General features: G+C 56.1%; 5 protein-coding genes across 5 annotated transcripts; 4 read left to right on the forward strand and 1 right to left on the reverse strand.

Annotated features, from left to right (window-relative positions):
* Positions 1-100: 100 nt before the first annotated feature.
* Positions 101-1,399, forward strand: BDY17DRAFT_238635 (MT-A70-domain-containing protein; the record flags this gene model as incomplete). Its single annotated transcript, XM_033730334.1, has 1 exon — positions 101-1,399. A coding segment is annotated over one exon (1,299 nt), but the record flags the coding sequence as incomplete, so codon positions are not given.
* Positions 1,400-1,490: 91 nt separating this feature from the next.
* Positions 1,491-7,041, reverse strand: BDY17DRAFT_139362 (uncharacterized protein). The gene has a single exon (XM_033729492.1). The coding sequence runs from the start codon at positions 6,952-6,954 to the stop codon at positions 1,540-1,542; it is 5,415 nt and encodes a 1,804-aa protein (XP_033589571.1). The 5' UTR covers positions 6,955-7,041; the 3' UTR covers positions 1,491-1,539.
* A 171-nt stretch (positions 7,042-7,212) lies between these two features.
* Positions 7,213-9,733, forward strand: BDY17DRAFT_296612 (uncharacterized protein). The gene has a single exon (XM_033733478.1). The coding sequence runs from the start codon at positions 7,344-7,346 to the stop codon at positions 9,552-9,554; it is 2,211 nt and encodes a 736-aa protein (XP_033589572.1). The 5' UTR covers positions 7,213-7,343; the 3' UTR covers positions 9,555-9,733.
* Positions 9,734-9,772: 39 nt separating this feature from the next.
* On the forward strand, positions 9,773-11,685 carry BDY17DRAFT_296614 (Metallo-dependent phosphatase-like protein). Its single transcript, XM_033733479.1, has 3 exons — positions 9,773-10,774; positions 10,827-11,190; positions 11,261-11,685. Exons 1-3 carry the CDS (start codon positions 10,011-10,013, stop codon positions 11,516-11,518), a joined length of 1,386 nt encoding a protein of 461 aa, XP_033589573.1. The 5' UTR covers positions 9,773-10,010; the 3' UTR covers positions 11,519-11,685.
* Positions 11,686-11,966: 281 nt separating this feature from the next.
* Positions 11,967-12,808, forward strand: BDY17DRAFT_139521 (uncharacterized protein). Its single transcript, XM_033729494.1, has one exon. The coding sequence runs from the start codon at positions 12,002-12,004 to the stop codon at positions 12,695-12,697; it is 696 nt and encodes a 231-aa protein (XP_033589574.1). The 5' UTR covers positions 11,967-12,001; the 3' UTR covers positions 12,698-12,808.
* The last annotated feature ends 277 nt before the right edge of the window (positions 12,809-13,085 follow it).

A 13,085-nucleotide genomic window follows, 5' to 3' on the forward strand; every position in this document is an offset into this window, starting at 1 on the left:
CGACTTCACTCCTTCACTCCGAATGCATCCTTCCAAGACGAGGTGCATGCTACATGAGTCTCTAAGTGCCTCCCTGTGATGGTCGAGTATGTCCATACGGTCGGCCATCCTGTGGCAGAATCCAGAAGCCACCATCACTCTCCTCGACATCCCTGAATCAATCGCAGCTGCGCAAGAGGGCGCAGAAGCAGACTTTCCTTTGAACCTTCTCTCTTCCTCTCCTTTGCTCGCTCCCTTTACCACTAACGAACCCAAGTCGGCAGCTGCAAAGGCCACGCTGCAAGGAAATTCAGGCGCCTCGGACGTCCACCGCGCGTACGGAGACATCCTGCGGCAAGCACTAGAGGGTGTCAAGGCCATACGTCCAGCGAGCTGGTGTTTGCCAAGGCCATTCGTCAGTGAAAGACCCAGAGCAGCAAAGAAGCGTAAGCTGAAGCATGTCTCGGATGGCGCACCTGGCGATCATGAACTGGCCACAGAACCTCAGCTTCCGTCTGATCTACTCCCTGCTTTGGCTCTCGACAAGAAGCATGACTCGCAACAGTACACCATGAGACTGCCTCCTTCTCGCACTAATCATGACAGTCGCAAGGCTACTGATCACTCAGCCCACTTCTTCTCCAACGACACCACCCAGACCGAGCTTCTGGACGTCGAATCTTCCGCTAGCACATCAATCCACCGCTTTTACGTCCCACCCAACGCCTCATTCTTCATAGGGGACTGTCGAGACGCTGCTTCCTTTCGCAAAGCAGTTCAATCCCATGCTGCAAAAACCAAGGTCCTCCCGCGGTTCGACCTAATCATCCTCGACCCTCCATGGCCGAACAGATCCATCAAACGTACACATCAGACCCCAGGCTCCACTTACGCCACCCTACCATCTCTAGCCGATATACGTGACGCTAGCCTAGACATGCAACTAGACAACCTCATGACAGAAGACGGCTTTATTGGAGTCTGGATCACCAACAAACACTCCGTGCGTGATCTTGTACTGGGCCCGAATGGACTGTTCGAGAACTGGGGCGTGCAACCTGTGGAGGAGTGGATCTGGCTGAAAGTCACTGCTCTCGGAGCTCCAGTCACGCCAATTGATGCTTTGTGGCGGAAGCCTTATGAGGTGTTCCTGCTTGGTCGGAGACGTGACTTCACTGGGTCGAACGAAACCTCGCAGGTCAAGCGGAAGGTCATCATAGGCGTGCCGGATCTGCACTCGCGCAAACCGTGTCTGAAAGAGCTCCTGGTGCCACTCGTTGCGAAGCAAGAGAAACACCGGGTGCTGGAAATCTTCGCACGCTATCTGGTGGCCGGGTGGTGCAGCTGGGGCAATGAGTGCATCAAATTCAACTGGGACGGATGCTGGAAACGGATACTCGACGCTCAACATGACGAAACAACAGCCGCGGAAGCAACAAGCGAATCGACTCATCTCTCATGATCTTCATTTGAAATAAGGCCGACATCTACCTCCATGCACCAGTCCCACTACCAAGTTCATCGATTCGTTTCACCATTTACCCAAGCATCACAGGCTTCTCATTCCAATGCATCAACGTCACCCTGTCCCGACTTCCTAATAACGCCCAGCTCATGCAATCGATCGCACACCGCATCCCTTCTCGCCGCCTTGTCTCTGTTAAACGAAAGACCATCCAGACTCTCCAGCTGCCGACATCCATTGGCAAGCATGATCTCATACACCCGTCGTCTCAGCAGAGTATCATCAGCCATAAGCGCACGATGTCGCTCATCCTCTCCCAAATCACCCGGCGGAAGTTCGAATCGAGCCTTCTCCATCGCTGCAACCTCCTCCTCTTCCTCGCTGTCCTCCCGAGCGGTATCACGTACCCGCCGGATAAGACTGGTATGCCGACAAATCGTCGATGCAAGATTGGCATACAGTCCGTGCGTGAGAGGATTATCCCGCACGTCCAATGCTCGAAGCATCGGCATCTTCCCAAACGTCGCGACGCTTTTCCGCAGCCTCTGCAGCCGATTGCCGCACACGCTCAAGCCTTCCAAGTTCAGAATGTTAAGAATGGGGCGAATGTCTTGGAGGTTGTTGAAGTTGAGATTCAGGGTTCGCACATTCGGCACACGCAGGCCAAAGTCCGACGGAAGTTCTTGGAGACCTGCAGAGGCGAGTTCGAGGTGCCGGAGGTTCAGAAGGCTATGTGGCAAGCGGAGTGTCGGCATTTGATTGCCAGAGAGCAGGATCACCGCAGCTTCCACGCGCGACTCGAGGATCGAAAGCACTGAACCAACAGGGAGGACCTGGCGCCTCATCGACAGCGTGTGCAGATTTTGCAGATCTTCAACGCCGTTGATCCTGCAGAGCTGATTGTCGTCAACGTTGAGATTGGTCACGTTTGGATACCATCCCGCTTCCAGCTGAGAGATGTTGCAATTCTTCATCGACAATGAGCGCAGTTTCGACAGCCGATGGGCTTGATTGATGCTGTTGCCCACGATGTTGTTGTCCAGCTTCAACTCTGTCAATGAAGGCAGTCGTTCCAGGCCGTCAATGGAGGTGATCTGGTTGTCGCAGAGATCCATACTCGCCAGGCGGCCGAGATTGCAGCTCTGGAAGGACACCGATTGGAGGTTATTCCGTCTCGCACGAATCTTGAGCAATCCGTCTAGCTTAAACACGCCACTCAAGTCCTCAATCTTGTTGTCGTCGGCCCGGAGTTCTCGTAAGTGCACGAGACAGTTCAACGCATTCAGGCTATCCAGAGAGTTGCCAGAAATGTCAAGATATTGCAGATTCATCAGGTGGTTCCAGGAAGTCAAACTGCTCAGACGATTGCAGGTCACATCCAGCCTGCGAATCGTGAATGGCATCCCTTGAAGATCCTGCAGCATGTTGTCCGAGACAATCATGTCCTGAACGCCGGTACAGAAATCACTGAGCCCATACAGAGAATTGAGCGAGCGGCTTCGCAAATCGAGCTGCTTGAGATCTTCCCAAAAAGGCTCACCTTCATTAACATCGGTGAGGATCTTGACGAGCTCTTTCACGGCCACTGCATAGCGATCGTTCACCTCCATGGCCGCATGATGAGCCAATCGGTTCGCCAGCGCTCGCTCGGACGGTCTTTCTTCATCCTCTTCGTGTACCGTGAATTCGGGTAGATCACTAAGAATGAAGCTTGACGCTCCTTTGGATGGAGACGACTCCCACTCCGTCACTTGATTTCGCTGATGGCGCGTGCTGACGGGTCGTGAGACGCTCAAGGACAAGCTCATCACCCGATCTCCGGGAAGGGGAGCGATGAACGACAGCTCGCTTTGCTGCTGAACGTGGGCATGAAACTTCTTGGTGATGGTCCTTGTGCGAAGAGAGAGGTCCCGCACCGGGCCGCGTTTCATTGAAGAGGGTCGGAAGGGGAGCAATTCGGGCGATACTTGATCGAGATCCTCTGCGTCGTCCACGTCGGAATCCTGCGCACTGAGCTCAGTCTCATCAGGCAGTGTTGTGTCTGCGATATCCGGTTGATATTCGTCTTCGTCTACCATGGCTTCGGCGTAGTCAGCCGTGTCCACCTCTTGTGGCAAAGGTTGAACCGGCTCTTGCATCACGCTGTGCTGCTTCCCATGGCCGAGAGAGGCCATCCTCGCCATCTCTTCATCACTCCATGACGTCGCCCTAGTCTCAACTTTCTCCGCTTGTTGGCTCGATGCAAAAGCTGTGTATTTTGACGGCACCGAACTGGAGTGGTTGTGGTGGACATGAGCACCGTCTCGAGTCACTGGGCGAGAGATGACGGTCTCTTCAGAAACAGTCCTGACTTCCGCTGGAGGTGGCCTCTGACTCTCAATTGCTTCGATCGTGGACTGTCCTCCCCGTCTCTCACTTGAGCTCAGATTCTTCCGCTCATTCGGCTCGTCGACAGGCAGATCCGAGATTTCTCTGAACGGGTCATCATCGCTGGTCACATTGCTTGGAAGCTCTAGGAAGCTCCCGTGCACCTTTTCCGGGCTCTTGGGCACCCTCACCCATCGCTGTTGATCTTTGTCGAACGTCATGCCACCTACTTCTTCGCCAATGAGATGAGCAACGGCATCGGGTGCGAGAGTGCCGACATTCTCTGATTTACGGGTCGACACTGTCGCCATCGTCTGGCCGGTGGATGTGCCGGCGGAGTTTTGTGTCTGAAGGGTGCTCCCTAGCGACCGCTGAGAGACCGGACGCGAATCCGTTGCTTCGTCTTGCTTGTGTCGACGGTGTAGTGGGCCGGTGATTCGAATATTAGCATCCTTGTCTACGACAACTACTTCCGCATTGACGCCCTCGTCGGCGTCGACTTGGAGAGAAGCGATGGAGTTGGCGATGAAGTTCGTATCGTCCACATCTTCCTTTTCCTGGAACTTGCGAAGGTGGCTGATGACTCTCGCATCAGTCTGCTTGGGCGCGCGTGGTCGCCAGCCACTCCCTTCACGAGACGGTGGTCGCGAGTCGGCCTCGCGGGATCCATCAAGTCTCACGCTCTGGTGAAACTCGTCGCCATCCGATTCCTCGACGCTCCCCAGATTGCTCTGAGGCCGTGCTTTCGCGCGTATCAGATTCATAACCATCATGGCCTCGTCCAAAAAGTCTTGCGTGGTGACCGATCGCTTCCGCTTGCCGTAGTCGTCCGATGGCCTCTGCACCCTCAGCGTGAAAGCCGCCACTTCGGAGGCCAGCGTGTGCGCCTGTTGTTGCAGTGTTGGCGGGTCCTCCGACACCATGGACGATTCAAGCTGCTCCATGACAGCCTCCAACTTCTCCGGTTCCTGCTCAGCGAATTCTTCAGCTGCCTCCCTAAGCTCGGCTGTGATTCGCTGCCAACGTCGCTGACTAGGCGTGGGGTTGCGAGGTCGTAGAATCTTCCTCTGAGCGAGTGTTTGAGGATCTGCTGTGTTCTGGAGGTCTCCATGGCGGGCGTCTTTGCGCTTTCGGCCGCTGGCTGCTTCGTGTAGTTGATTCTGGTAAGCTTCGTTAATGGTGTGAATTCCATTCTCGAGCTCTGATGCATGCAATGTCCTCCGGCGTTTGGGTGTAGGGTCTTTGAAGGGCGACGTTGGCGGCCGCTTGCCATCCGCGTAGTCACGGTCTTGTTCAACTGACAGGTCTGCTCGCAATGCCACTTCTGCAACCATGGGACCATGGGCAGCATGGGGAGCTGCGCCCTTCTCAACAGTGGAATGCTTGGAGGTGGGGGCACTTTGCTTCGAATGCTTTCGCTTCATCTTGAATGTGTCCACGATTGGTGGCGACGCAGCGTCGAATTGGAACCCGAGGGGGATTTTGCTTCCCGGTGCGAGTACATCCGAGCCGGGCGAGCCATCACTGCGTGCCTTGTCAGAGTCAGAGGCACTCGTGATGGTGATCTCGGCGTCAAACACATGGCCATCGAGCTCGCCACTTCCGAAAGAAGGGGGCTCAGAAAAGTCTCGAGGTTGAACGATGAGTTTTGGGCCGCCGTTCGAAGCTGCTTGGCGCAATGTGCCGTCAGGATGCAGCTCACTGATGCGTCGCAGCAATCGATTGTTGGTGAAGGTGTCGTGAGCACCGAATAGTTTCAATGGGCTGCCAGACGAGCGTGACTTCGGCTCTTCTCCTTGAACAGGGGTAGTCGGAATTTCAGGAGGCGTGGGAGCAGGTGGCGGGTGTCGAGGAAGGATATGTGGCGACAGCAGACCACTGGCGTCGGCGTTGATTGACTCGTCAATGCCGGACGGAGACGGGCTCAAAGGGCGCTGCTTAAAAGATCCCTGTCGAGAGTAGCCTCCGCGCTCGAACTGGACATTGGAACCAAGCGAGGGGAGAGGCGATCCTGTTGGCAAGTTCTCGGAAAACGAAACATTCTCGTCTGCGACTTCGACTCCACTTTGCGGACCGTCCGTGAAAGCAGAAGGCTCGCGTTGCGGAGATTCTTCCTCGAATCCCTCGTCAGCCTCATCGTCTTCGCGGTAATCTTCACTCGTACGTTCGTGATTTACATGGCCATTCTGCAATTGTTTGACCAAATGTGAGTCGAGCGGCGCGTAGTTGACTTGGCCGGTGACCGTCGTATGTTTTGAGATGTAGACCGGACTGAAGTCTTCTTGTTCCAGCTCGGTCTGGCCACTGACTGTGCGGCTCTGCGCAATGTCATCCTGTGTGGGTTCGAGAAAGGCTTTGTTGGGACTGGATGGGCCGTTGGACAAGCCACTTGACGTTCGCGCAAGATGTGCGTTGATATGGGCCGGGCTTTCCAAGTCGAAGGGGTTGCTTCGGAAGCTTGCGTATTCGTCCATTGCGTACGAAGGTTCGACATCGAGGTGCACGGCATCGACGATTGAGTCTTCGGCAGCGTCTTCGGAAATTTCGTATGGGCTTTGAGAGCCCGGGGGCCAAGGTGGCGGACTTGATGGCATGCTCATATCCGACTTCTGCAGCCAACGGAGGCGGTTCTTAGGCTTGGGTTCCGCGTTTTCTGTTCCCTTTGACGGCGTAAAGATGTTTTCCAGCCCGGTTGGGCCGAACAGGTCCGTATGATCGCCATACCCAATCTGCCCGTGAACCAGCCTCCGCTTCCACTCCAGCGTCTCCTGCCTCTTGCTGGGCGACGCGCTCTTCGACCTCTGCTGTACCGTTCCACATGCCGGCAAAGATCCATCTGAAGCTTCTGAAAAGGACTGAGAACCTCGTATCTGGACTGGGGCATGTTGTCGCCGCAGCGTATTTCCTTCGTTTCTGCTCAGTGGCGCAAGCACGTCCCTCTTCCGTTGTGTACCAGCATCTTGTCGCGACAGCGATGAGTGTGTTCCCAGGCTTGGTCGAGGTATGCGACTCAAGCTACTTTCGAGTGAGGCGCTGGAATCGAAGGGGGGTTCAGCAGTCGCATTGTTGGATGAGAGCGGTTTCTGTGGTGCCACCCAGGCATCGTCGAGGCCGTCCAGCCAAGGAGCCACCCTCGAGCTCATTCTGTCAGACCGGCACCAGTTGGGCGGACAGTAGATTGTCGACTTCCAAGCTTCGTATGAATGGACGATACATCAGGTACAGTAGTGTGAAGTAATGTGTAGAGCGTGCAGCCCACCAATGATCCGCGCGTTGATCGATGGCGCGTGCGGCTTGGAGGCAACAAAAATAGGCTTCGCGTCGCCATGGAGACGGGAAGCCGGCCGAAAGCTTGTTTGCCACTGCACCGCATCTGCCTGACGAGCTGGCAGCATGGCAGTCTTCGAGTCAGCATCCGCAACGTTCATTCAATTTCGACTTGATGCCTGGGGTCCGGCGGTGAGCTACTGTTGATGTCTGATCGAATGTCCTGCTTCGATGCATAGCTATACGCCCTTGACGGTATGCCATCATGATCAAAAGCCATCGACCTAGAGGACATATCTGGACCCATGCATCCGCTTTCCAACAGACGAAACAGTTCCGCAACATTGTCTACGAAGAATGTCTGGCTCCCAGAACAAAAGTTCTCGTCGAGGACCAAGACGAGAAACTGTCCGCGGCTGATCGCGCAACGAAGCGAAGGAGGATCGAGAAACTCGCGTCTGATTTCTTAGATGGCAACCCACTCTTTATTTCATCTGCTCGCCCATGCCCTTTAGTTCTGAAGGCTACGATTGCCACACTTAAAGACCCCGGGAATGAGGAGGGAATTGAAGTGAATGAGGGGCATGACTCGGACAACGAACTCTGGAATGACGTGGAGGATGACGATGAAGTTCTGGAAAGACTGACGGCACGTTCGGCAGCTGCTACTTCTCCAAAGGACCCTGTGGATCAACCTGATGATGGTGTTCATTCCCACATCGAGTCAGTCGAAGCGCAAGCAAGCTGTAGATCCTCCAAAAGATTCAAATCTGTTGGACTCGAAGCTGGACCAAGCGAGGAAGCTCTTCGACATGCAGCTGCTCTGCGAGCACGGAATGCGTCGATGGCCAATAACGATGTTCCCGATCGACGCGTATCTATCGAGTCACCTCCACCCTTCGGCAGCGGACCACACGACGTCCCAGCCCCTACTACAGATTCTGCTCGGGACAGATGGATATCACGGCGCAAATCACGGTTCTCTTTCTCAGCCTATGTGCCTGACGACGGCAGCCAAGACGAGCTTCGCTTATCCAGACTCGAAACTCCTTCTGCGCAATTGCGGGCGGCGTACAACAAGGCCCACGCATCCTCACTTCAGTCAGTCTCGAGTGCCGAGGTGTTGCCGCAGCAGCAAGCATCATATCAAACAGCGCTCGAGGAGTATGACCAGCGCGGCGACAAAACATCGGATGGGCAGCGAGACGCATTCGACTCATCACTTGTTCCCCCTGAGACTACACCCACCAGGCGTACGAAATCCGCAATTGTCGCGGAAGTAAAAGTTGCGACAAGAAAGCCCCGCTCAGTCTATGTCAGCGCTCCTGCCACGCCGCATGGATCAACGCCTTTCCAGTTCCGGAAGCGCAAGACGCGATCGATGGGCGTCAAAACGGCAAGACTCAACAGGCCTGGAGAAGCTCAAGGTGGGGCATCTCAATCCGACACAGGCGATCATGGTAAAGTTTCCGCGCTGCCAATGTTGGACATGTCATTCCACCACGATTTGGAATTTGCTCAGAATCTCAATCGAGCACTCGAGGATGAGCAGGGCGAGCTCAGCCTGGTAAACGAACTCGACCATGCCAACACGAGTGGCGTCTCCCATCGAACTTCGCACATGAGTCCCGACCCAGAATCATCCAGTCCGTCCTCGGATCACGCTCTTTTCTCGTCTGCGGTCGAGCAAGCGTGTAGCGTTGTACAACGCGATTGCGGAGACGGGCATTTGCAGACCTGGGCCGGAACGCAATTTCTACTCGACAAAGCACAACATGAGCTGTGGAACTCGCCACACAAGCGAGAGCCGAGTCCCGTCAGCGATGGGCTGAATACGCCGGAAGCGGAGGGCAGGATCATGACCGGATCTCCCTCCTCGAACCAACGCGAGCCGCTCAAGCAGCTTTCACAAGAACGTTTCCCGAGCACGCAACAACTTCTGGGTGCTTTCGAGGGCTGGTCGACGGTGAAGAAGCCTCGCTTTAGGCCTCGATACTCTCCTTCATCGATGTCGGGCTCGCCTAAAAAAGGGGAGAGAGGATCACTGGTGACATTGAAAGGCACACTAGCGACATCGATGGCACTTTCAGCGTCTCCTATGGCGAGCGACCAAAGTCGCATTCCAATCCAGTCGAAGGGAGCTATGTCATCGACTGCGCCGCCTAGCTTTCCAATCGATGCGCCAGATGCCACAGGGTCCCCGGGTCATAGAAGACATACGTTCGCACGCAGTTTCAGTGAAGGCGATTGGGAGGGCACGGCCATGTCCCTCCACGAGGTGCTACCGACCGCACAGTCAAACGTGCTTCACGGGGAGGAGATTGAAACATCACCCGAACGGCTGCTCGCAAGTCTTGAGGCTCAGGAGCCTTCCACTTTTTGGCGCGAGCCTTCCAACCTCAGCCAGACTGTGAACGATCTGCGAGGGTGTCTGGACACGACCGAAATGAATGGAGTGTGGAGTCAGCTTAGCTAGATACCTACCTGGTCGTTAGGGTTTTGTTAGGGTTAAAGACTGCATTGTCTTTTGTGACATTCGCATGCCGAATACAACGATGGACATCTAGCTTGGTCGTGAATGATGTATACTGCACAGGCAGCAAAGAATAGAGATGTTCACGTGCCTTCAATCCCGGTTTGGTTGTTGACCCCACGCGGCGGCGGTGGCGGCCACGAGAAACAAGCCCAAGCTTTTTCGCCCCGGAACCCAGTCCCGCTAACCCTCGATGACGGACGACGCTTGGAAATGCAGTCAACCTCTGCGAACACATCGCTGCCGTGTGTGTCCATGTGAACTTGTCTTTCCGCATTGTCCAGCAAATCCTGCCGCACGCAATTTCGCCCTCGCACCTATTCTGCGCCCCGCAAACAACTCCAAACATCACCCTCGTGACCCTACGCTTCCTACCACTCCCTAGCACTCTCCCTCAACATGGCGCGTGAAAAGGACCCCGACGTCCCGACCCCCGGACCGGCACAGCTCACCTCTCACGCCGGACCGGATGAATGGCTTGCACAGGCAAAGCTCTGCCGCTACCTGCCGGAAGCGGACATGAAGCGGCTGTGCGAGGTGGTGAAGGAGTGCCTGATGGAAGAGAGCAACATCCAGCCGGTGCAGTCACCCGTCACCGTCTGCGGCGATATCCACGGTCAGTTCTACGACCTCCTCGAGCTGTTCAACGTGGCGGGCGGCATGCCGGGGGAAGTGGAGGAGAAGGAGAGATTATCGGCGGCGACGGCGGCCAGCACGGCGAGTCCGAAAGGCAGCATTGGCAGCGCAAGCGGCTTCGAGCCCAAGAGCCCCAGTAGAGGAGGGATTAATGCGGCGGACATTGAGCCGCCAAGTCAGATCAGTGATCCGCGAGTCAAGAGGAAGATGAAGCGGCGCTTCCAGCGCGACTCGGCGTACATATCCTCCACCTCTAACGACGGCAACTCGGAGACGGGTGAGGATGACGAAGAGTTCCGGGGCAGAGTGCGGAGTCGAAGTTTGGAAGATGCAGAGGACGACTACGAAGATGAGGACAGCGAGGATAGTGGGGTGGGCGTGAGGAGTACGGGGCAGAGCAGGAGCAAGAGTATACACAAGCAGGACCTGGCGAACGGGAAACAGAACTTTGTGTTCCTGGGGGACTTCGTGGATCGGGGATACTTCAGCTTGGAGACATTTACATTGCTTATGTGTCTGAAGGCGAAGTGAGTGATGCGAGTGGAGGACAGCGAAGTGAGGAGGCTAATTGGGATACAGATATCCCGACAAGGTCACACTGGTGCGTGGCAACCACGAGTCGAGACAAATTACGCAAGTGTATGGCTTCTACGAAGAGTGTCAGCAAAAGTACGGCAATGCATCGGTGTGGAAGTCATGTTGCCAGGTGTTTGACTTCCTGGCTTTGGCGGCCATCATCGACGGCAAGGTGCTGTGTGTGCACGGTGGATTGAGCCCAGAGATTCGCACGCTGGATCAGATCCGCGTGGTGGCGAGAGCACAGGAGATTCCGCATGACGGAGCGTTTTGCGATCTCGTGTGGAGCGACCCGGAGGATGTGGAGACGTGGGCGGTGAGTCCGAGAGGAGCGGGGTGGTTGTTTGGCGATAAAGTGGCGAGCGAGGTGAGTGCCCTATCGTGCCTGTTGGCGAGTTCGAAGGTGATGGTCAGAATGCTGATGCTGGTGGTCGCAGTTCAACCATGTCAACGGTCTGCAGCTGATCGCGCGTGCACATCAACTGGTCAACGAAGGCTACAAGTATCATTTCGCAACACAGGACGTGGTGACGGTGTGGTCGGCACCAAACTACTGCTACCGATGCGGCAACGTGGCATCCATCATGACGCTGGGAGAGGACCTCAACCCGGACTTTAAGATCTTCTCCGCCGTGCCGGATCATCGGAGGGCGGTGCCGGCAGGACGACAAGGGCGTGGGGAGTACTTCTTGTAATGAGCAGGGGCTGGCTCTCGATTCTTTGTTGTATTGATGTACCTATATGACATCCTGCATTCCTGATGGAGCTATGAGGGTTGGTTTGCGAAAGGGGGGAGTACAGAAATGCGTGCAGTCAACATAGCCTGCATGATAGTTGATCTCCCCAACTGCATTGACCACACTATCTCGGCAGTCCACGCGCACAACCTGGCTGTCGCTTGAATGCTCCCACGTGCCATAGATCATTTCAATCGTTACTCCATGAACCTGGATAAAAGGAAACAAGGATTCGGGCCGGCAGCCACTAATAGAACAAGAGCCATGGGGCTGGGGTTGGCCCGAGATGATGGAGCCGGGGTCTGAAAATGGTATGCGCCTACTACATGCGGAAGGAGGGAAGGGAGAATGAACAGCAGGCTTGCTCTTCTCCTTCATCATCCGTCCTTGTCTTCCAAATCTAGTGCCAGGAGATTATTGCATTTGTGAAACACGGCGTCAATGCCGCATCTAGCATTGACTTGCCATGGCGCAACGGGCGACAGCCCCCGGCGGCGCGAGGCGTACCTGCAGCCGCTAGTGCTGCCACGCCCGCTGCAATGGGATGGATGCATCGAAACAGCCCGATGGGTTGGCCATCACCAAGACATCTTCAACGACGTCTTCAATGAAACGCACTTGCATCCGCTGGGTACGTGTCCGTGGGGTTGGATTGCCGGACCAGTAGATCCAGCCCGCGGCCGTCTCTGGCCTCATCTTCGCCGGTGTTTGAGAACGCAACGCTTTCCGCCTTTTAACTTAAATGATCACCCGAGCACGGGCCCAGCGGGCATCTCTCTCGCTGGGTTGTACCACACGAAGTCGCGGCTGGGGAGGAAAGGCATGACTGTCCACCTCGTCCTACTCGCCGTCGCTACATATTTCCATCCATCGCCGCGGCCGATATCATCAACCACCAGGCCGCCATCGCCTGTCTTTCCCATCCTTCCCGCCTACCTCGCCCTGGGCCGCCCGCCGCGTGCAGCGATCGACAGCGCATACAGCACAACCCAGCACAGGAATTCAAATACAGCTCACCACCCGGCCGCATCCTCCGCCAGCGCATATTCGTCCTCCCCGCCCATGCCTGCTCCTGGCAACTGGCCCTCCTCTTGTCCACTCGCTACCTCTCCACTCACTGCTGCACCCCTAGTGTAATTAAGTGCAGGTGACAAGTGCCGCCGAGAGGAGACACGTGGGGTTTTAACCAAAGTTCACCCAGGTACCGGCCATCACCACCTGCAGGCCCCAGTGTCGCCAGGGGCCAATTGCGGCCGGGCGCGCGCTGCTGTCGACCCGCTAACGCAAACCCCCCGGCATTCCCCGTCCCCCGTCTTCTAAACCGCGCGCCTTGTCGCCGCACATTTCTCCCTCGAGGCCATGCAGGGGGGTGCGAGTGTCGTCGACCACTCCATGTCGCCGCCGCCGCTGCCCGGCCCTGCTCCTCCTCCTCCGCCCTCTCTGCTGCCCACCTCCCCCCCAACTTCGCCGGGGCTGCGCAACGCCCATCACCACCGCCGCCCGCCGAGCACGGCATCCATCGCCG

The sequence above is a fragment of the Neohortaea acidophila genome, assembly GCF_010093505.1.
Source record: "Neohortaea acidophila strain CBS 113389 unplaced genomic scaffold BDY17scaffold_5, whole genome shotgun sequence".
In the NCBI taxonomy this organism is placed as follows: domain Eukaryota; kingdom Fungi; phylum Ascomycota; class Dothideomycetes; order Mycosphaerellales; family Teratosphaeriaceae; genus Neohortaea; species Neohortaea acidophila.